The sequence below is a fragment of the Camelina sativa genome, chromosome 11 (genome assembly GCF_000633955.1).
Source record: "Camelina sativa cultivar DH55 chromosome 11, Cs, whole genome shotgun sequence".
Classification (NCBI taxonomy): Eukaryota; Viridiplantae; Streptophyta; class Magnoliopsida; order Brassicales; family Brassicaceae; genus Camelina; species Camelina sativa.
Window position 1 is genome coordinate 11,550,242 of NC_025695.1, and position 22,285 is coordinate 11,572,526.

At 36.4% G+C, this 22,285-nt stretch overlaps 3 protein-coding genes and 1 pseudogene across 4 annotated transcripts; all 4 read left to right on the plus strand.

Annotated features, from left to right (window-relative positions):
- Positions 83-3,466, plus strand: LOC104722922 (G-type lectin S-receptor-like serine/threonine-protein kinase B120). The gene is made up of 6 exons (XM_010441182.2): positions 83-1,667; positions 1,749-1,984; positions 2,083-2,293; positions 2,379-2,616; positions 2,730-2,877; positions 2,989-3,466. The coding sequence occupies exons 1-6, from the start codon at positions 269-271 to the stop codon at positions 3,304-3,306; spliced, it is 2,550 nt and encodes an 849-aa protein (XP_010439484.1). The 5' UTR covers positions 83-268; the 3' UTR covers positions 3,307-3,466.
- Positions 6,053-10,087, plus strand: LOC104722923 (receptor-like serine/threonine-protein kinase SD1-8). Of its 2 annotated transcripts, none has more exons than XM_010441183.2 (7): positions 6,053-7,450; positions 8,186-8,323; positions 8,417-8,607; positions 8,687-8,897; positions 8,986-9,223; positions 9,322-9,472; positions 9,555-10,087. In XM_010441183.2, the coding sequence occupies exons 1-7, from the start codon at positions 6,145-6,147 to the stop codon at positions 9,879-9,881; spliced, it is 2,562 nt and encodes an 853-aa protein (XP_010439485.1). In that variant the 5' UTR covers positions 6,053-6,144; the 3' UTR covers positions 9,882-10,087. The 2 variants fall into 2 exon arrangements, with proteins under 2 accessions (XP_010439485.1, XP_019088149.1); XM_019232604.1 differs by having other exon boundaries at positions 7,402-7,450; positions 8,286-8,323.
- LOC104722924 (tubulin beta-9 chain-like) lies at positions 12,416-13,267 on the plus strand. The gene is made up of 4 exons (XM_019231827.1): positions 12,416-12,793; positions 12,855-12,897; positions 12,955-13,082; positions 13,175-13,267. Exons 1-4 carry the CDS (start codon positions 12,416-12,418, stop codon positions 13,265-13,267), a joined length of 642 nt encoding a protein of 213 aa, XP_019087372.1.
- LOC104727870 lies at positions 12,424-20,468 on the plus strand (annotated as a pseudogene).

Consider the following 22,285-nt stretch of genomic DNA (forward strand, 5'->3'; position numbering starts at 1 on the left):
AAAGACTATACAAAATTTCTAAATTTAATCATCTGGTCCAACTTTTCCAACCTGACAACACAAATAAAGAAACTTCTAAACAGTCACAAAACACACAGCAACCTTTTAACTTTTTGTATCCCTTCTCCTTTGGCACCTCGTCTCTAATTTAATCAATACGGAAGCTTCCACCATTGTTACACTTCCTCTGTTTCTATCCTCAAAACCAATCCTTTATTACCAATACTCTCACTTGGGTCTTACTTCTCAAACAGCAAAAACTCAGAAGATGAGAAACTTTCACAAAACCTTCTTTTTCTTCTTCTTCTTCTTCTTCCTCTACGAATTTTCCATGGCTGCAGAAACACTCAGAAGGGGAGAATCTTTAAAAGACGGTGTCCATCACAAACCATTAGTCTCTCCACAAAAGACATTCGAACTCGGTTTCTTCAGTCCAGGAGCTTCCACATCTCGTTATCTAGGGATCTGGTATGGAAACATCGAGGACAAAGCTGTGGTATGGGTAGCAAACAGAGAAACTCCGATTTTAGACCAGTCTGGAGTTCTTACGATAAGCAACGACGGAAATCTTGTGTTACTCGACGGTAAAAACATCACTGTCTGGTCTACAAACATCAAATCAAGCAGTAACAACAACAACAACAACAGAATCGTTTCCATACACGATACAGGAAACTTTGTATTGTCTGAAACCGACACAGATACAGCTATTTGGGAGAGTTTCGATCACCCAACTGATACGTTTTTACCTCAGATGAAGGTTCGTGTGAATCCACAAACCGGAGATAACCACGTTTTCGTCTCTTGGAGATCTGAGACCGATCCTTCTCCTGGTAATTACTCATTAGGGGTTGATCCTTCAGGAGCACCAGAGATTGTTCTTTGGGAAGGGAACAACACAAGAAAATGGCGAAGCGGGCAATGGAACTCCGCGGTTTTTACGGGGATTCCGATCATGTCTCTGTTGACGAACTATCTTTACGGGTTTAAGCTTTCGTCTCCACCAGATGAAACAGGTAGCGTGTACTTCACGTATGTTCCTTCAGATCCATCTATGTTGCTTAGGTTCAAGGTTCTTTATAATGGTACTGAAGAGGAGTTGAGATGGAACGAGACTTTGAAGAAGTGGACTAAGTTTCAGTCTGAGCCAGATACTGAGTGTGATCAGTATAATCGTTGTGGGAAGTTTGGTATTTGTGATATGAAGGGCACTAATGGGATATGTAGCTGTGTTCATGGCTATGAGCCAGTCTCTGTAGGGAATTGGAGTAGAGGTTGTAGAAGAAGAACACCTTTGAAGTGTGAGAGGAACGTTAGTGTTGGAGAGCATGAGTTCTTGACTCTTAAATCGGTGAAGTTGCCTGATTTCGAGATCCCTGAACATGATCTTGTTGATCCTTCAGATTGCAAAGAGAGATGTCTGAAGAATTGTTCTTGCAATGCTTATACTGTTATTGGTGGTATTGGATGCATGATCTGGAATCAAGATTTAGTAGATTTACAGCAGTTTGAAGCTGGTGGTTCCTCGCTTCATATCCGTGTTGCTGATTCCGAAATAGGGGAGAAAAAGAAATCAAAGAAAATGGTGATCATTGTCGCGGTCCTTGTTGGTGTGGTTTTGTTAGGTGTCTTTGCTCTGCTTCTATGGAGATTCAAGAGAAAGAAAGGTACTAAGTACTAACTTTTGTTCTTTCTTGTTTTCCTAGTCAAAAAGATCTACTTGATTCACTTCTCTTTATTATCTGCAGATGTTTCAGGAGCATATTGTGGTAAGAGTACAGATACATCCGTTGTTGTTGCTGTTACGACCAAGAGTAAAGAAACCACTTCAGCGTTTTCAGGATCTGTTGACATAATGATTGAAGGAAAAGCAGTTAACACATCAGAGTTACCTGTGTTTTCTCTGAATGCTATAGCCGTAGCTACTAATGACTTCTGCAAAGAGAATGAGCTTGGAAGAGGCGGATTCGGACCAGTCTACAAGGTTGATTGATTACATCTATTTTGTACACAAAGTTTTGTGTGTTCAGGTTTGTGATGTTTTTGTAGATGACTGAGATGTGTTTTTTTTGTTTTGTTTAGGGTGTTCTTGAAGATGGGCGTGAGATAGCTGTGAAGAGATTGTCTGGTAAATCTGGACAAGGAGTTGATGAATTCAAGAATGAGATTATTCTCATAGCAAAGCTTCAACATCGTAATCTTGTGAGGTTACTTGGATGTTGCTTCGAGGGCGAAGAGAAAATGCTTGTTTATGAGTATATGCCTAACAAAAGCTTAGACTTCTTCCTCTTCGGTACGTTTCCTTTAAAGATTAATAACTAAGAGAATTAAGTTTTTTACTTGCATTCTTCTTATTGTTGTTCTTTTGTATGTAACAGATGAAACGAAACAAGAGTTGATAGACTGGAATTTGCGGTTTTCTATAATTGAAGGGATTGCTAGAGGGTTGCTTTATCTTCATAGAGACTCAAGATTGAGAATCATTCATAGAGATTTGAAGGTTAGCAATGTGTTGTTAGATGGAGAGATGAATCCAAAGATATCAGATTTTGGTATGGCAAGGATCTTTGGTGGTAACCAAAATGAAGCTAACACGGTTCGAGTCGTTGGAACTTAGTAAGTAAAAAAAACAGAATTCCAAAACAGAGCAAATGTTTCATTTAAATGACAATAAAAATGTGGAGAAAATTATGTTCTTATCAATTTAGTTTTGGTTTTTGTAAATTTAGCGGATACATGTCACCAGAATACGCAATGGAAGGACTTTTCTCGGTGAAATCCGATGTTTACAGCTTCGGTGTCTTGTTGCTTGAGATAGTAAGTGGGAAGAGGAACACAAGTCTTCGATCTTCTGAGCATGGAAGCCTCATTGGTTATGTAAGTTTCTTAAAAAAAAAAAAAGACTATTGTTCTCTCTGAATGGGCATTTGAAATTTTGGTTTGGTTTACAATGCTCTAATCAATGAAGGGAACTGAAATGGCTTGCAGGCTTGGTATTTGTATACTCATGGGAGATCAGAGGAGTTTGTGGATCCAAAGATCAGGGTCACATGCAATAAGCGTGAGGCCTTGAGGTGCATACATGTGGCGATGTTGTGTGTTCAAGATTCGGCTGCGGATAGACCGAACATGGCTGCGGTTTTGTTGATGTTAGAGAGTGACACAGCGACGCTTGCTGTGCCAAGACAGCCAACGTTTACTTCCACGAGAAGAAACTCTATTGATGTCAACTTTGCTCTTGATTCGAGTCAACAGTACATAGTTTCTTCTAATGAGATCACTTCTACGGTTGTCCTTGGGCGATAAGATTCTTTTCTTCTTTTTTTGTTGTTGTTGTAAGTTTCCTATTATTATTGTGACAACGTATGATTTTTTTTAGTTAATTAGGGTAATGGAATATTGGTTGTTAAAATTGTGTTGGTAAAGTGAAATGTATGAATGGACTTTCATTTTGATGTTGAAATTATATGTTTATACATATATGTATATATGTCAAATTAATAAAGGCAAATTGCAAAAAATGCCCTCTAATTTTTCCATGTTTAGCAAAAAATTCCACGAGTCTTACTTGTTTTTCCCTTCCATATGTACTACTCTATCTGTTTCACAAAGACAGTTATTTTAGAGAATATTTTTGTTTCACAAAAAAATATTATTCAACATTTCCAATGTGTTTTTATTTTAAATTTTTTAATTTACCCTTAAACTCACAATTCATTTCATTGAATTTAAATAATTAATCACTTATTAAATAGGAGCAAACATATGTAATTCAATTTTTTCTTAATTTGTGTGAAATATGTCAAAATGACATTCTTTATGACACAGAAGAAGAAGCATTATTTTACATACCAATTGGGCAACTTACCATTATAATTAGATAATACCCTAATAATCAACTCAAAAAGAAAAAACAGTATGGAGTAATAATATGAAACGAATTTTAAGGTAAATCAATAAATAATTATTTTACATAACAGAAATAGTAGTTTTGAAAAGTATTTAAATGAATTAATGATATTGTTGAAAGATATCCATCATAACTGTTTAAAATCGACAAGAGTAGACATTTATTCTTCAAACAGTGGAGGATTACTATGTATTGTATTAAAAATGTGAGAATTCCCTTTTGTTTTTTTATTTGTCATTCTAAAAATTTTGTTTTCTAATACTTGTCATTTTAAGTTTCCAATGCATATATTTGGTAAAAATATCAATTTTATCCCAACTATTTTAATGTTTTGACCAATAAAAAGAATTAGAAAATGTATTAAAGAAGGGGTATAATAGAACATTGATATATTTTCTTAATTTGTGTGTAAAGCTCTAGAACGATAAGTAAAAAAAACCGGAGGGAATATATATACTAATTGATATTTTTACCAAACATATGCATTGGAAACTTAAAATGACAAATATTAAAAAATAAAATTTTTACTCTAGAATGACAACTAAAAAAACCAGAGGTAATATAAGAGTCTCTATATGTACAATCAAACGAGAAGAGAAGAACAATGAGGACGCTCAAAACGAAGACTTGTAGAGCGTTGACTTTAAATCTTTGATCATCGGCATAACAACATAGTTGGTGAAGATTTACAAATGTTAGAATGTTTTGGTCTATGGTGAATTTAAAAACATAACGTTTCCTCTCCTCCAAGCTCCAACCCGTTGATTCTATTTTAACTTACGAACTCGTCAACGAAATAGTAGAACATTGTATTTGGTAATGAATATTCATAGGTGGATTTATTATCAAGTTTTTGACCAATTTTATCAAATTGGTTGGAAGGACACATTTTAGAGTTGGAGAAAAGTAAAGTCAGGAAAACGTGGAACGGCCCCCTTCTTTTTTGTCTTCGGAGAATGCGGACACAAGTTAAAGCAGAGTTTGTTTGGTGAAGTTGAAGTTTATTATTGGGAACGAAACAAATAAACTAAAAAAAGAGTTATTTATTACAAGAAAGACCAAAAAAGAACAGTGGTTTTCATATAACTCCCGAACATGCATAGCAAACGGTTGACTAATAAGTAATAATCATGTAAATGGAAATCTACGAAAAAAAATCTGAAACAATAATCTCTCTTCTCTTATTGGTACAATGTGTCGTAGTCTCTTTAATCCTTAATCTCATCGATATCTTATCACCATTAACCAACTGATTTTTCCCTCGTTCAGACACCTATTTGGTTGTTTGGTTCTCAAGATTTCCAATAGAATATTTTATAAACAAAACCAATTATGAAAAAAGTAATTTAAGTAATAAAATTACAAAAAAGGTTGACCAATAATAGTAAATTTATAATGAAAAACGACTTGTATAAAATTGTAAAGTAATGGAAACCTCTGAGAAAAGAAAGAGAAAGAAAAGTCACGATGAGAATATAGTACATCACAAAAAAAAAAAAAACGCCCCTAAATAAAGAAAAAAACGACTTGTACAAAAGAAAAAAAGCCTGACAAATCAGAAGAGGAAAAAAAGGAAAAATCCAGAAATAAAACGACTTTGTATTTGTCAACTCTGAACTGGACTGTACATAGTAGCTACATTTCAAATGCGAACAAGAAGACCAAGAAAAGAAAAAAGCAGACAAGAGAATATAATTCTATTTGACAGTAGATCTATTACGCAAGAGGTTCACGCATTTTATTCATAGAGACAACCGTTAAAGTGGATCGGAGAGGAAAAAAATTTCTGGACCCTCCCTCTAAAAATTCTGAATAAAACTTGCTAATCTTTACGCAAATATATATACGCTATTATCTTTTTTTTTTAAAGAATATTCTAGCAAACATCACCAAAAATGATTAAAAAAAAAATTCTGAAGTTTGATTTTTGAAGAATTTTTTCGATTTTTTACTTTAATAACCTTTTTATAGTAAATTTTATTCTCAAAGTGTTGGACACAAATAATAATTGATTTACACATTAAAAACGACATTATGTATCATTAGATGTGTTACCAATCATAACCATTATTTTGTAATCTTTGGCGGTATATAGCAAACTTTTGTGGTTCAAAAAAGTTCGATATCTCCAAAGAAAATAAATATCACAATCTCCTCGAGAAAGAAAGGAAAAAAAATCTCATAATCTCCCCAAGAAAGATAGGAAAAACAAAACAAAATATTGGTGTAGAGACATGAGAGGTGACGTACCAAACTTCCACCATTCTTACACCTTCTTCCTCTTCCTCGTCTTCTTGATTCTTCTGTTCCCTACTTTCTCTATCTCTTCCAACACTTTGTCGACTACAGAGTCTGTAACAATCTCAAGCAACAAAACCATTGTATCTCCTGGTGATGTCTTCGAGCTTGGTTTCTTCAAACCCGGTTCAAGTTCACGTTGGTATCTTGGGATATGGTACAAGACTATCTCTAAGAGAACCTATGTATGGGTTGCAAACAGAGATAATCCTCTCTCAAGTTCCGTTGGAACTCTCAAAATCTCCGACAACAATCTCGTCGTTTTGGATCAGTCGGAAACACCGGTTTGGTCGACGAATCTAACCGGAGGAAGTGTGAGATCTCCGGTGGTGGCAGAGCTTCTTGATAATGGTAACTTCGTGCTTAGAGACTCTAACAGCAACAATCTTGATGAATACTTGTGGCAGAGTTTTGATTTTCCGACAGATACTTTACTTCCGGAGATGAAACTCGGTTGGGATCTCAAAACCGGGTTCAGCCGATTCATTCGATCATGGAAAAATTCAGACGATCCTTCAAGTGGAGATTACTCGTTCAAACTCGAAACCGGAGGGTTCCCTGAGATTTTTTTATGGAACAGAGAGTCACGAGTGTACCGGAGCGGTCCATGGAACGGAGTCCAGTTTAGTGGCGTACCGGAGATGCAACGGTTTGATTACATGGTTTTCAATTTCACAGCGAGTAAAGAAGAGGTGACTTACTCATTCCGAGTCACTAAAGACGACATATACTCGAGGTTAAGCCTAAGCTCCACGGGAGTGTTAGAAAGATTCACATGGATTGAGGCAGCGCAGACTTGGAACAGATTCTGGTACGCACCAAAAGACCAATGCGATGATTACAAAGAGTGTGGTGTTTATGGTTATTGCGACTCGAACACATCACCGGTTTGTAATTGTATTAAAGGGTTTAAGCCGAGGAATCCCCAAGTGTGGGGGTTGAGAGACGGGTCAGATGGATGCGTGAGGAAGACGTTGTTGACCTGTGGTGGTAAAGAAGGGTTTGCGCGGTTGAAGAAAATGAAATTGCCGGATACTACGGCTGCGAGTGTGGACAGAGGAATTGGTGTGAAAGAATGTGAACAGAAGTGTTTAAAGGATTGTAATTGTACGGCGTTTGCAAATACGGATATACGGGGTGCCGGGTCGGGTTGTGTGATTTGGACCGGAGAGCTTTTAGATATCCGGAATTATGCAAAGGGAGGTCAAGATCTTTACGTTAGATTGGCTGCTACTGATATCGGTTAGTTCTTTCTCCACTATCTATTAGACTAATGTCATATGTTTAGTTTTGATTTTTCACAATTACTTTTGCTACGTAACGGTTGATAGTGTGGTGTTCTCACCTCATTTTGGATTGTTATGGAAAAAAACTTGTTTAATTTTGTTTTAGTATTCTTCAAGACTTTTCAAAACATGAAAGCAGTTTTTAAAATGCTAAAAACAAAAAACAAAAACGTCAAAAAGATAAAATTGCTAAAAATCACCCAATCAAATAGATGTATGTCACATTGTACTTTTTGAATTTCCTTTTTTTGGTTGAAAATAAGATAAATATAATTTATTTTCATTGAGATAAAAATACTAATTGACGATTTTTCTTTACGTTAATTAACATATTGGGGTTTTACTTTCTTTTTTTAGAATAGTAATCAAGTTGGTTGTTGGATAATGCGCTTTTTTTTTGGTAGAACGTTAGACTAGTGTTGAATATTGCAAGTCAACGTTACATTGTTATTGTTTAACAGACTTTGAATTTAGCTTAACGTTTTTCAGTTTTATTTTTCCTCTTTTAGACTTTTAACACTAGATTGCGATGTTAAAGATGCAAATTAATAATTTATTTGGTCGTGGTCCTAATTGTTGTATTTAAAGTAGCCGAAAAGGAAAAAGAAAAAAGAAAATAATGTGATCTATCACTCATCAAGCCACCTCACCCGGTAGGATACTAACGATTGGGTATCTCTTTTACGTTAAGAGGACAAGAGAAACAGAAGTGCAAAAATCATAGGTTCGAGTATTGGAGTGATCAGCGTTTTGCTAATTTTAAGTTTCATAATCTTTTGCCTGTGGAAAAGGAAGCAGAAGCAATCAGCAGCAATTGAAACACCTATAGGTAAATCAGTAACTTTTAATTCCTTTATGTTTGTCAGTAAATTTTGATAAACTTCTATCTTGACTTTTTTTGGTGTCTTAAATAATGAAACAGTTGACCAAGTGAGAAGCCGAGATTTGCTAATGAACGAAGTGGTAATATCAAGTAGGAGACACATATCTAGAGAAAACAATACAGACGATCTTGAATTACCATTGATGGAGTTTGAAGAAGTTGCTATGGCCACAAACAATTTTTCTAACGAAAACAAGCTTGGACAAGGTGGTTTTGGCATAGTTTATAAGGTACATATGATTGCGAACCTAATTTAGTTAGATTTTATCATCGAATAATTTGGTTGTGTAATGAAATGGTGGGTTACAGGGAAGGTTACTTGATGGTCAAGAAATCGCAGTGAAGAGACTATCAAAGACATCGGTTCAGGGGACTGATGAGTTCAAGAATGAGGTGAAATTGATTGCAAGGCTTCAGCATATAAATCTTGTTCGGCTTCTTGCATGCTGCGTCGATGTGGACGAGAAGATGTTGATTTACGAGTACTTGGCGAATCTAAGCCTCGATTCTCATCTCTTTGGTTAGTGCTTCAGCTTCTTACAACTCTGTTCTAACAGTTGAATGCCTTTGGAAATAATGTACTCAATTCGGTCATAATTCATTTGCAGACAAAAAAAGAAGCTCTAAGCTAAATTGGCAAATGAGATTTGATATAATCAACGGTATTGCTCGCGGGCTTCTATATCTTCACCAAGATTCGCGGTTTAGGATCATCCATAGAGACTTGAAAGCAAGCAACGTCTTGCTTGATCAATATATGACTCCAAAGATCTCGGATTTCGGGATGGCTAGGATCTTTGGAAGGGATGATACAGAAGCTATCACGAGGAAGGTGGTCGGAACCTAGTAAGCATCCATTCTACAAAATATCAAAACTCTTTGTTTTAAATCTGAACTTAAAAAAAAAAAATTCTTAAGTTTTGAGTCTAATCTTCGTTACGCAGCGGTTACATGTCTCCTGAATATGCAATGGATGGGATATTTTCGATGAAGTCTGATGTTTTCAGCTTTGGAGTCTTGCTTCTTGAAATTATAAGTGGCAAGAGGAACAAAGGATTCTACAATTCGGACCGTGACCTTAATCTTCTTGGTTGTGTAAGCTAAAATCCTCTCAAACTTGATCTTGTTAATTTCCCAGTTATGGTAACAATATAAATTTTTTGACCATCATAAACAGGTGTGGAGGAATTGGAAAGAAGGAAAAGGGCTAGAGATCATAGATCCGAGCATCACAAATTCTTCATCAACGTTTAGGCAACACGAAATCTTAAGATGCATACAAATTGGTCTCTTGTGTGTTCAAGAACGTGCAGAGGACAGACCAACGATGTCCTTGGTAGTTTTGATGCTCGGAAGCGAATCAACATCTATTCCTCAGCCTAAACCGCCTGGTTATTGCATGGGAAGGAGTCCTCTTGACACTGATTCTTCATCGAGTAAACGGCGTGATGATGAACTTTGGACAGTGAACCAAATCACTGTCTCAGTCCTTGACGGTCGGTAACTTGCGGTTCATTGAGTCAATCTGTATTGTTAAAATTATCAAATTGAGTGATAGAAGAATCAAATGTACTGAAAGATGGATGTGAGTGTGCATACTATTTTCTCTGTATGTCTATATAGCTAAGGTTGATTGTTTGACTTTAATTAAAAATCAAAGTGAAAAGTAAAAATCAAATTTTTAAAGAAGTTGAATGTTTCGAGTTTCGACATAATAATCACACTATCACTATAGAAAACTTTGGTGAAAAGAAAAAAAAAATATAATGAATGAAAAAGAGGCCCTACCTAAACAAATCGTTTTTGCTAACAACCGACCCTGAACAACATCCAATTTATGAGTTCTTGGAGAAATTTGTTCTCCCATCTTTCTTTAGGGCATCTTTCGGCATGATCGGATATCGGGATCTAAAAAAAGTTTGCACTAAAAGACCGGGGATACAAAAAGAAGGGGCCGGGAGATTCTTCATAATTGTTTAGCAAACATATATATATTCATCATAGTTTACCTGTTTTTTAAAAGGACCGGAGCACTAAAAGAATTAACGTTAATAAAAGGGAAATACAAGCATAGTTCTTTTTGTAGACTTTATATTTTTAATAAATAGTTATAAATAGGTTATAGATAAGTTATAGATTAATTCATATATTAATAGTTACACCTAAATACTGGGTGCAACTTTGATTGGGGATATTCCAAATTGATAATTGATATATTAATGGTAACAAATAAAATTATGGATATTACAAACTGTATTTTCGGAAGATTTTAGTTCTATATGAAGTTGTTTCCAAAAATCTTTAACACAATATTACAAATTTATTTTCCACAGATTTTATTGATAAACCACAACATTGAATAAAACTTATGACTCGTGCTAAGCACGGATTGAATTTTTTTTATTTATATTATAATTTTCAGACTTACATACTCTAGCACGGGTTAAATCTTTATAAACTCTAGCACAGAAGCTGCTGGATACACTCTAGCACGGATTAATAATTTTCTATACTCTAGCACGAGTTAAAATTAACAATATAAAACTTATATAATAAATTTATATTATGTGAGTGATATTTACCATAAAAATGTTTGCATGGGTTGCATCCAAATTATATTATAAACAATAATATTATAAGCAAATTTTTTAAAATAATGAAAAGTATTTCAACCCGTGTGCTGTATATGTTAACCAGTATTATTAGAGTTAATTTGCAACAAATAGCTTCTTGAAATTTAAATTCAAAATCAGATTCTGATGATTTCAAAGCTACACTGATAAACAAAAGTTTCAGTTCTGTAAAAGGACTTCATCTGAGTCTAAAACAAAAACAAAAGAAAAAGAAAGAAACAAAAATCCTATAAACTAAGAGGTTAACACTTGACCATAACTTTTTTACTCTTAAACTCGATAAGAGCCTATGCTTTCACTTTCACTCCATCAACAATCGAGCAGAGAATCGACAAACTAAAACTCATTTTCAAAACTGGACGACATCGTAACAGTAGCCTAACTTAACAAAAACCGAAACTGTAAAACCCTAGATGGAGCAATATCGAGGTTACCGTACAATGCAGGCAGCTGGATCTAATTCTAATGCCCTGTTCTTCTTTTCCCTCTTAAGAAAGAGAAAAGTTGGTTAAAAGGCTTCTTCGGAATAGTAGACAATTGGGCTTTATTCATTCTTTTTCTTTTTGTCAACAATTGGGCTTTATTCATTCAATATAATAGACAACCACTTTTTTTTTGACTGTGACGCCACAGACTTAAACCGTTGATTCATAATAAGCAAAAACATATAATTATCTTACTCGTTGGCATTGGCTTGTAAATAACCATATAATTATCTTACTCGTTGGTATATCTAGATTAAGCATTTTCATGGGTTGGCAACTCGTTGGCATTGGCTTGTAAATAACCATTTACTTTTAATGTCTATTGTCAGCTAATCTAATTAATACGGTGATTTGCTAAATAAGTAAAATTGCCTATTCATGGTTGTAAAAAACATTAATCAACTTACTAATTTAGTGTTTAAAAAAAAACAAGAAAGGAAAATTCCACTAATGACGATAATTCGAATCTTTTAGTCTTTTATTACAATATCCGAAGAAAAAAGGATCTAATCTGAAATTATTAAACAAATTTGCCTTTCTATCTTTTCACGAGTGATTTTAATATTAAATAATTAACAAAAAATATCTAATGAAAGATATCTTGTTTTTTTTTTTTTTTTGATTCGCTGTCATTACAAACCAAATCGAAAACTATCAGGATAAAGTTAACAATTCGAGAAAAGATAAAGGATCAAAACGCAAATTATAATAGAAACATGAGGAAAAAAAGAACGTAAACTATATATAGGCGATTACTATTTTTTTTTTTTTTTTTTTTTTTATACCCCTCACAAATAAAAAAAAAACAACAGAGAAGGGGGAGTCGCCAAAAATTTTCTCACCATCATTTTCTCGAGAAAACTTTAAGATTTGTGCGATTTTCCCGAGAAAATAACAAAACAAAACATCAGGTGAAGAAAATGAGAGAAATCCTTCATATTCAAGGAGGTCAGTGCGGAAACCAGATCGGTGCTAAGATCTGGGAAGTTATTTGCGGCGAGCACGGTATCGATCACACCGGTCAGTACTGTGGCGGTTTAGATCTACAGCTAGAGAGGATTAATGTCTATTATAACGAAGCAAGCGGAGGCAAGTACGTTCCTCGCGCTGTTCTTATGGATCTGGAGCCTGGTACTATGGATTCACTCAGATCCGGTCCCTTTGTTCAGATTTTTCGCCCTGATAACTTCGTCTTTGGCCAGTCTGGTGCTGGAAATAACTGGGCTAAAGGTCACTACACCGAAGGCGCTGAGTTGATTGATTCCGTTCTTGATGTTTTAGGAAAGAGGCTGAGAACTGTGATTGTCTTCAAGGTTTGAATCCAGATCTGTTATTAGAAATGTGAATTTGCTAGTATAGGTGAAGCATGGGTTGATCATTTTGCTTATGATGCTCTTGGTTGGTTAGATTCTTGATTAAGCTGTTCTCTGATTGTATGATTTGTATATTATTTGATTAGGTCTTCAAGTTTGTCATTCGTTGGGAGGAGGAACTGGTTCTGGAATGGGAACGCTTCTGATTTCTAAGATTAGAGAGGAGTATCCTGATCGTATGATGATGACCTTTTCGGTTTTCCCTTCTCCTAAGGTTTCTGATACCGTCGTTGAGCCACTCTCTTTTTCTCTGTTGCTCTCTCCTCGGTTCTTACATGACATTCTGTTGATTCTTCGTGCTTTTAGGTTCGTCGGAATCGTTTTACAACTTCTGGGCTCTTTATTAAACTCAATTTCACTGATTCATCGTTTCTCGTCATGACGATTCTTATGTCTTGATGCTACACTCAAAACTCTTTTTTTTTGTTGTTGGTTGTTTTTTTTATAACCCGAATCCTCTATCTGTATTTCCTCGGAACGGAAAATCGTTACTTTACTCATTTCTTGTGTTTTCTCTCTCTGTTTGTTCCCATGGCATGCGTAATCGTTTACTAGTTTTACAATTTGGCTTTTGGCAAGACTGAGACTTTACTTATCATTCTTTATCCTTATAATGCAGACAAATTTGTTAGAATTAGAGCATTGAGAATGTGGGAACTCAATCAAATTGTTGGTTCGCTTTTGAACTTTTGATTTGTATGTTAATGTTTTTCTATGGCTTTGAATTGAATTGTCAAGTTACCATCTTTCCTAATCTTTGGCTTATATTTATATGACCCTTTGTTTGTCTTCAGTGTATTGAAGAAGCTACATTGCGTTTGTGATGGCGGGTGGGGGGAAGCGTACTCCTACTCCGAAGTCAATTATACATCAGAAGTTTGGTGCTAAAGCAAGTTATAGAGTTGAGGAAGTTCATGATTCGTCTCAGAGTGGTTGTCCAGGTTTGGCAATACCTCAAAAAGGCCCATGTCTCTATCGCTGCCATTTGGAGCTACCAGAATTTTCTGTTGTATCAAACGTATTAAAGAAGAAGAAGGATTCTGAACAATCTGCTGCTGAATTGGCTCTTGAGAAGGTATGCTTTGTTGATGTGTCTCTTTTTGTATTGTGGTATCTCTTATGATATAACAAAGACAGTACCATTCATTTTGCAGCTAGGCATTCGTCCTCAGAATGATGATCTTACTGTAGATGAAGCTTGGGATGAGATCGTTGGACGCATTAAGTATATATTTTCTGATGAGGTATGTATCTCAAAAGAACTTTCTGATTTCTATTTATACAGTACTTTGATCAAAATGATATCTTATATTATCGGTTGCAGTTTCTTTCAGCTGAACATCCTCTAGGAGCTCACCTTAGAGCAGTATTGCGAAGGGATGGTGATTGTTGCGGCTCAGTTCCTGTTTCTGTGATTGCTACATTTGATGCAAAGATTAATAGTCGTTGTAAAATNAGCTAGGCATTCGTCCTCAGAATGATGATCTTACTGTAGATGAAGCTTGGGATGAGATCGTTGGACGCATTAAGTATATATTTTCTGATGAGGTATGTATCTCAAAAGAACTTTCTGATTTCTATTTATACAGTACTTTGATCAAAATGATATCTTATATTATCGGTTGCAGTTTCTTTCAGCTGAACATCCTCTAGGAGCTCACCTTAGAGCAGTATTGCGAAGGGATGGTGATTGTTGCGGCTCAGTTCCTGTTTCTGTGATTGCTACATTTGATGCAAAGATTAACAGTCGTTGTAAAATTATTGATCCTTCTGTGGAATCAGATACTTCTTTGGTCATTTCCTATGTCATGAAGGCTGCTGCAAAGTTGTCGGACTATATTGTCGCATCTCCAGATGAATCTTCACTCCGAAGGAAAAACCCATACCCTTCAGAAATTGTAGAAGCACTAGCAACTCATGTATCTGATTCCCTACTAAGCAGAGAAGTGGCAGCTGTATTTATACCATGTCTCGGTAAGGGGGTTGTTGAGCTAGATACGCTTTACATTTCATCATACCGGCATTACTTGGATAGTATTGCTGAAAGGCTCGGTTTGAAAAGTGGTAACCAAGTGATGATATCCAGGTGATTATATTGTTATTTTTTTTTTTTCCTATTAGTAAGTGGAGCATTCTTGGTGTTAATCTGGCTTGACAGTATTTTTGCTTTTCAACAGGACTTTTGGCAAAGCTTCATGTGGTTCTGAGTGTAGATTGTACTCTGCTATTCCGAATAAGTCCTCTGATAAATCATCAGAAGTTTCTGGAAGTTCAAATGAAGACTCATCTCATATTGAGAAAACTCGGAATGCACGAGCAAGTTACATTTGTGGTCAAGATATTCACGGGGATGCTATCTTGGCATCTGTTGGTTACCGATGGAAGTCCAACGATCTTGACTGTGATGATGTAACTGTGAAGTCATTTTACAGGTCACTTCCTCCTGCCAACTTTTGCTCAGTTTTATGTCTGGAATTCCTTTTCACATCTTCATTTCAATCAAGGTTTTTGGGAACATTACATTACTTACGTTTACTAACTCTGAAGTATTGCTTTTGATGTTTGTCTTGGCCTTCCGATGAAGCATTGCATATCTTATCATGCACTGATGTATGACATTAGCTTTGTGGCTTCTACAGGATATGTTGTGGTATGTCACCCAATGGAATCTACAATATTTCCCGGCAAGCAGTAATTGCTGCACAGTTGCCTTCTTCATTCACTACAAAATCTAATTGGAGAGGTCCACTCCCCAGGGAGATTCTCTGCATGTTTTGCCACCAGCACCGACTAGCAGAACCCGTCTTTTCTTCATCCAATGCTCCTGTGGAATCGTTATCTGACATATTCAGATCTCACAAGAAGTTGAAGGTCTCAGGAGTTGACGATGCTGATAATGATAATTTGAGTAGGGGNGCTCACCTTAGAGCAGTATTGCGAAGGGATGGTGATTGTTGCGGCTCAGTTCCTGTTTCTGTGATTGCTACATTTGATGCAAAGATTAACAGTCGTTGTAAAATTATTGATCCTTCTGTGGAATCAGATACTTCTTTGGTCATTTCCTATGTCATGAAGGCTGCTGCAAAGTTGTCGGACTATATTGTCGCATCTCCAGATGAATCTTCACTCCGAAGGAAAAACCCATACCCTTCAGAAATTGTAGAAGCACTAGCAACTCATGTATCTGATTCCCTACTAAGCAGAGAAGTGGCAGCTGTATTTATACCATGTCTCGGTAAGGGGGTTGTTGAGCTAGATACGCTTTACATTTCATCATACCGGCATTACTTGGATAGTATTGCTGAAAGGCTCGGTTTGAAAAGTGGTAACCAAGTGATGATATCCAGGTGATTATATTGTTATTTTTTTTTTTTCCTATTAGTAAGTGGAGCATTCTTGGTGTTAATCTGGCTTGACAGTATTTTTGCTTTTCAACAGGACTTTTGGCAAAGCTTCATGTGGTTCTGAGTGTAGATTGTACTCTGCTATTCCGAATAAGTCCTCTGATAAATCATCAGAAGTTTCTGGAAGTTCAAATGAAGACTCATCTCATATTGAGAAAACTCGGAATGCACGAGCAAGTTACATTTGTGGTCAAGATATTCACGGGGATGCTATTTTGGCATCTGTTGGTTACCGATGGAAGTCCAACGATCTTGACTGTGATGATGTAACTGTGAAGTCATTTTACAGGTCACTTCCTCCTGCCAACTTTTGCTCAGTTTTATGTCTGGAATTCCTTTTCACATCTTCATTTCAATCAAGGTTTTTGGGAACATTACATTACTTACGTTTACTAACTCTGAAGTATTGCTTTTGATGTTTGTCTTGGCCTTCCGATGAAGCATTGCATATCTTATCATGCACTGATGTATGACATTAGCTTTGTGGCTTCTACAGGATATGTTGTGGTATGTCACCCAATGGAATCTACAATATTTCCCGGCAAGCAGTAATTGCTGCACAGTTGCCTTCTTCATTCACTACAAAATCTAATTGGAGAGGTCCACTCCCCAGGGAGATTCTCTGCATGTTTTGCCACCAGCACCGACTAGCAGAACCCGTCTTTTCTTCATCCAATGCTCCTGTGGAATCGTTATCTGACATATTCAGATCTCACAAGAAGTTGAAGGTCTCAGGAGTTGACGATGCTGATAATGATGATTTGAGTAGGGGAAAAGAAGATACACCAGGATCAGGGATTAGGTTTAGATGTGAAGTGAAAATTTTAACAAAGTCTCAGGATTTGGTTTTAGAATGTTCACCGAGAAAATTCTATGAGAAGGAAAATGATGCCATTCAAAATGCTTCATTAAAAGCCCTCCTATGGTTTAGTAAGTTTTTCGATGACCTGGATGTGGAACAACCATCTGATACAGACGACGACCAGGATATCAAATCTTCAACTCCTAATGTTTTTGAGGCCCCGCCGATTTCCCCAAATGGACACAGCTCTGAATCAAAAACCACAATTGTGCCATCAGCAGAGAAGCGAGGTCAATCTATAACAAGTGGTTCTGTGGTTAGTATATGTTATTCTTGTCTTTGGCAGTGGATCCCGAATATTCGAGTGATGGTGAATCTCAATCTGCAAGTGATGACATCGAAAGCAATGAAGATATGGAATCTGAGGTGGATGCTGAATATTCGGCTAATTGTGAACCCTTAATAGAACTCATTGAAAGCAATGAAGAGATAGAGTTTGAGGTAGGGACTGGATCCATGAATCCTCATATAGAATCAGCTGTTACTCAGATGACTGTGGGTGAACATGCTTCTTTTAGTACTACATTCCCTGATGCTGCAGAAGCTTGATTTTGGCTGCTGCTTCTGATACTGTGACAGTCCGCTCGCTACTATCAGGTATTGCGTCTAATGTTTACATTTGTTGGATGTTATAGGATGATATTTCTGAAAACGATTTTCTGGTTGGAAGAAAACAAAAAAGTGTTTATATCAAATGTTGACATTTGTACTGCCTTCAGTAGTGAACTTACTTACTAGTAACTACAAAATTCTGGCTCTGATCAATATGAAAAAGAGGCAAAGTTATGTAAGGTAGCATTATTATTAACAATTCACCTTTGCTGTATCGAAGCTTTCATAGCTGAAGGCAGAGGATGAACAAAAATTAGACCTATATCTATGACTAAGTTAAGAGGTTCATGAACATTTATATTTGATACTGATGAGAATCTCTGCTTTTTTGGCGCAGAACGTCCAACTTTAAATTACAGTATACTTTTGTTGGGAGTGAAAGGGCCATCAGAAGAACGAATGGAGGCGGCTTTTTTCAAACCTCCACTGTTGAATATGCACTGAAACATATAAGAGAATCATCCGCTTCTACTTTGGTAAGCTCTTTATATGTCTTCCGGCTTCTTGGGATTCTAAATTCAAGACTTCGTCTTTGAACTCCTTCAATTGTTTCAGTCTCTATTGTCCTAATTGGTAGCACTGTAAATAAGCGTAAGATGACACCTCTATTCTCGTTACAGGTTGATTTTGGATGCGGATCTGGAAGTTTATTAGACTCTCTACTTGACTATCCAACTTCACTTCAAACCATNTATTCGAGTGATGGTGAATCTCAATCTGCAAGTGATGACATCGAAAGCAATGAAGATATGGAATCTGAGGTGGATGCTGAATATTCGGCTAATTGTGAACCCTTAATAGAACTCATTGAAAGCAATGAAGAGATAGAGTTTGAGGTAGGGACTGGATCCATGAATCCTCATATAGAATCAGCTGTTACTCAGATGACTGTGGGTGAACATGCTTCTTTTAGTACTACATTCCCTGATGCTGCAGAAGCTTGATTTTGGCTGCTGCTTCTGATACTGTGACAGTCCGCTCGCTACTATCAGGTATTGCGTCTAATGTTTACATTTGTTGGATGTTATAGGATGATATTTCTGAAAACGATTTTCTGGTTGGAAGAAAACAAAAAAGTGTTTATATCAAATGTTGACATTTGTACTGCCTTCAGTAGTGAACTTACTTACTAGTAACTACAAAATTCTGGCTCTGATCAATATGAAAAAGAGGCAAAGTTATGTAAGGTAGCATTATTATTAACAATTCACCTTTGCTGTATCGAAGCTTTCATAGCTGAAGGCAGAGGATGAACAAAAATTAGACCTATATCTATGACTAAGTTAAGAGGTTCATGAACATTTATATTTGATACTGATGAGAATCTCTGCTTTTTTGGCGCAGAACGTCCAACTTTAAATTACAGTATACTTTTGTTGGGAGTGAAAGGGCCATCAGAAGAACGAATGGAGGCGGCTTTTTTCAAACCTCCACTGTTGAATATGCACTGAAACATATAAGAGAATCATCCGCTTCTACTTTGGTAAGCTCTTTATATGTCTTCCGGCTTCTTGGGATTCTAAATTCAAGACTTCGTCTTTGAACTCCTTCAATTGTTTCAGTCTCTATTGTCCTAATTGGTAGCACTGTAAATAAGCGTAAGATGACACCTCTATTCTCGTTACAGGTTGATTTTGGATGCGGATCTGGAAGTTTATTAGACTCTCTACTTGACTATCCAACTTCACTTCAAACCATCATCGGTGTTGACATTTCACCCAAGGGTCTTGCCCGTGCTGCTAAGGTATTCAAAATCACATACCACTGTTTTTTTAATTCCCTCTCACTAGAAGAAATAACTTGATGAAACTAGTGCATCTAAAAAATTGATGCGTGTTTGATGAAGGCTGCATATTGTGTAATCGAAAAGAAATGGTAGATTTACTTATGTTTTTGTGTTCGTTGTGTTTCATCTTCAGATGCTACATATAAAACTAAACAAGGAAGCTTGCAACGTCTCTGCTACACTTTATGATGGTTCCATCCTTGAGTTTGACTCTAGGCTGTATGACATAGACATCGGCACTTGCTTAGAGGTTCTCCTCTCATCTGCTTTCTTATCCTTAAAAGTTTGTGCATGTTCATCAAAAGCAACCTCTAATCTGTTATGAATCTGTAGGTTATTGAGCACATGGAAGAAGATCAAGCCTGTCAATTTGGAGAAAAAGTTCTGAGCTTGTTTCGCCCTAAGCTCCTGATTGTCTCAACACCAAATTTCGAGTTCAACGCAATCCTCCAGCGGTCTACACCAGAAACCCAAGAAGAAGACAAAACCGAGTCACAGCTTCCTAAACTCAGGAACCACGACCACAAATTCGAGTGGACAAGAGAACAGTTTAACAACTGGGCGTCTAAGCTCGCCAAAGTCCATAACTACAGCGTCGAGTTCAGCGGTGTTGGTGGGTCTGGTGAAGTAGAACCCGGGTTTGCTTCTCAGATAGCTGTTTTTAGAAGGGAAGCTTCATCTGTTGAGAATGTAGCAGAAGGCTCAATGCAGCCTTATAAAGTCATATGGGAATCGAAGAAAGAAGATGGAGACAAAAAAGACTGATCTCTGATTAGAGTAGTAACGAGCAAGCAAATGCCATGATGTGGTTCACCTTTAAAAAAAACTCAAAGCTTGTTTAGTTCCTTTTGTCTTAGCTTTTGCAGATGATTAAATTAAATTAACCGTAAAAAACAATGCTTAAAACTAGATTAATGCGAATTACCCTTTTTACCCCTGCATCAAAGTTTGTTTATTTATATACAAAGTCCTTGTAATTATTATCACTTTCTCACTTCTTCGACTCTGTTTCTTTCAAGCTAAAGAAGAGCATTTGAGTTCTTTGATCTTTCCACGAAGGACGATCGATCTCTGAGGATTTGATTTTTTTTCTCTGAGAAAAATTGAAGAGAATCGCCAAGAAAATGTGTTCCTTCGGAGAACGTCGTGCTCCGCCTGGGGTTTACTATACTCCGCCGCCGGCGAGAGCAAGAGATTATGTGACGGCGATGCCGTTGCCAGAGAGGAAGAGACAACCGTATTCTTGCTCGTCGTCGTCGGAGAAACGTGATCCGTTTCACATTGTTCACAAGGTTCCTTCTGGTGATTCTCCTTACGTCAGAGCCAAACATGCGCAGGTACAATGAATCTTCCCGGGAAAGCAAGAAAGGGGGATTTTTATTTTCTTTTGCCCTAGTTTAGGGTTTCTTAATTCGTCTCCTCGTCTGAAGATTTCTCTTAAGAGCTTTTACATTTTAGTGATCTTCTTGAATCTTTCTATGATTGTGTTTATGATTGTGAATTCTAACATGTGGATGTTATTGGAAGAACAGTTGATAGATAAAGATCCGAATCGAGCTATATCATTGTTTTGGGCTGCAATAAACGCTGGAGTCGAGTTGATAGTGCACTGAAGGACATGGCAGTTGTGATGAAACAGTTGGACCGATCTGATGAAGGAATTGAAGCCATCAAATCCTTTCGTTATCTCTGTTCTTTTGAGTCTCAAGACTCCATTGATAACTTACTCCTCGAACTCTACAAGGTAATGAAGAAACCCATTTTTTTATAGCTTATGCAAGTGTTATGGACTTTTGGATGTTTTACTCACAGCTTTGAAATGGGGTTTTGCAGAAGTCAGGGAGGATTGAAGAAGAAGCTGCATTACTTGAGCACAAGCTTAGAACATTCGGCCAAGGAATGGGATTTGACACGTGCAGCTTTGATTGTTATCAGCCGTTGGATGCGATAAAAGGAAATAAGAGATTCATACTCAGTTCTTAACAAATTGGAATTAGTAAGGAGAATACATTGACATATATAGATCTAAGAACGTAAACCACATCATCAGGCACTGATCTCCCAAACACGTTCCGGTTTGGTATATAACACATGTGTCTGTCTCGGACTCGCTAAATTTGTGAATAACTTGCAACAACGCGGTTCACAGGTAACTACATTACTCATAATCACACTATGGAATTCTAAAAGATTTAATTTTTTATTTATTTAATAAGGGCCAAATGAGATAATTTTCTACTAAAACAAAAAAATTAGGCCTAGAATGACAAGTATATTAACACGGAGGTAGTATTGATTCTCGTAATTCTAAATCCTTGATTGTCTATAGTGTAGTGGACTAGTGGTTATAATGAAAGAGCCGTATTTACATACAAGTTTCCAAATGTTCCTTTTTTTTTTTTGTAGTAGTATATACTTTCATTCACCGTAGTATACAACTGATTAATAGGAGTAGTACTTTCAAATGCATAAGAATATAGTAGTTATTTGTCTTAGCCTTACTGTAATAATATATGGGTCCAAACTTTTAGACGATAAGGTCATGCTTGTATTCTTTATAGAACAAAACACTACTATTGAATTTTCAACTCTCCTAGACATGACAGAATCCTGTAGATAAGAACGAAGACTTTTTCAGAGAATATTCAGAACTCCTTTTTTAGTTTTTTTATTTTATTTCTTAGTGCAGTTTATTCAGAATATGATGTGTTCTTAATTGATTATGTTTGAATAGATATTTTTGTTAAGTTTAG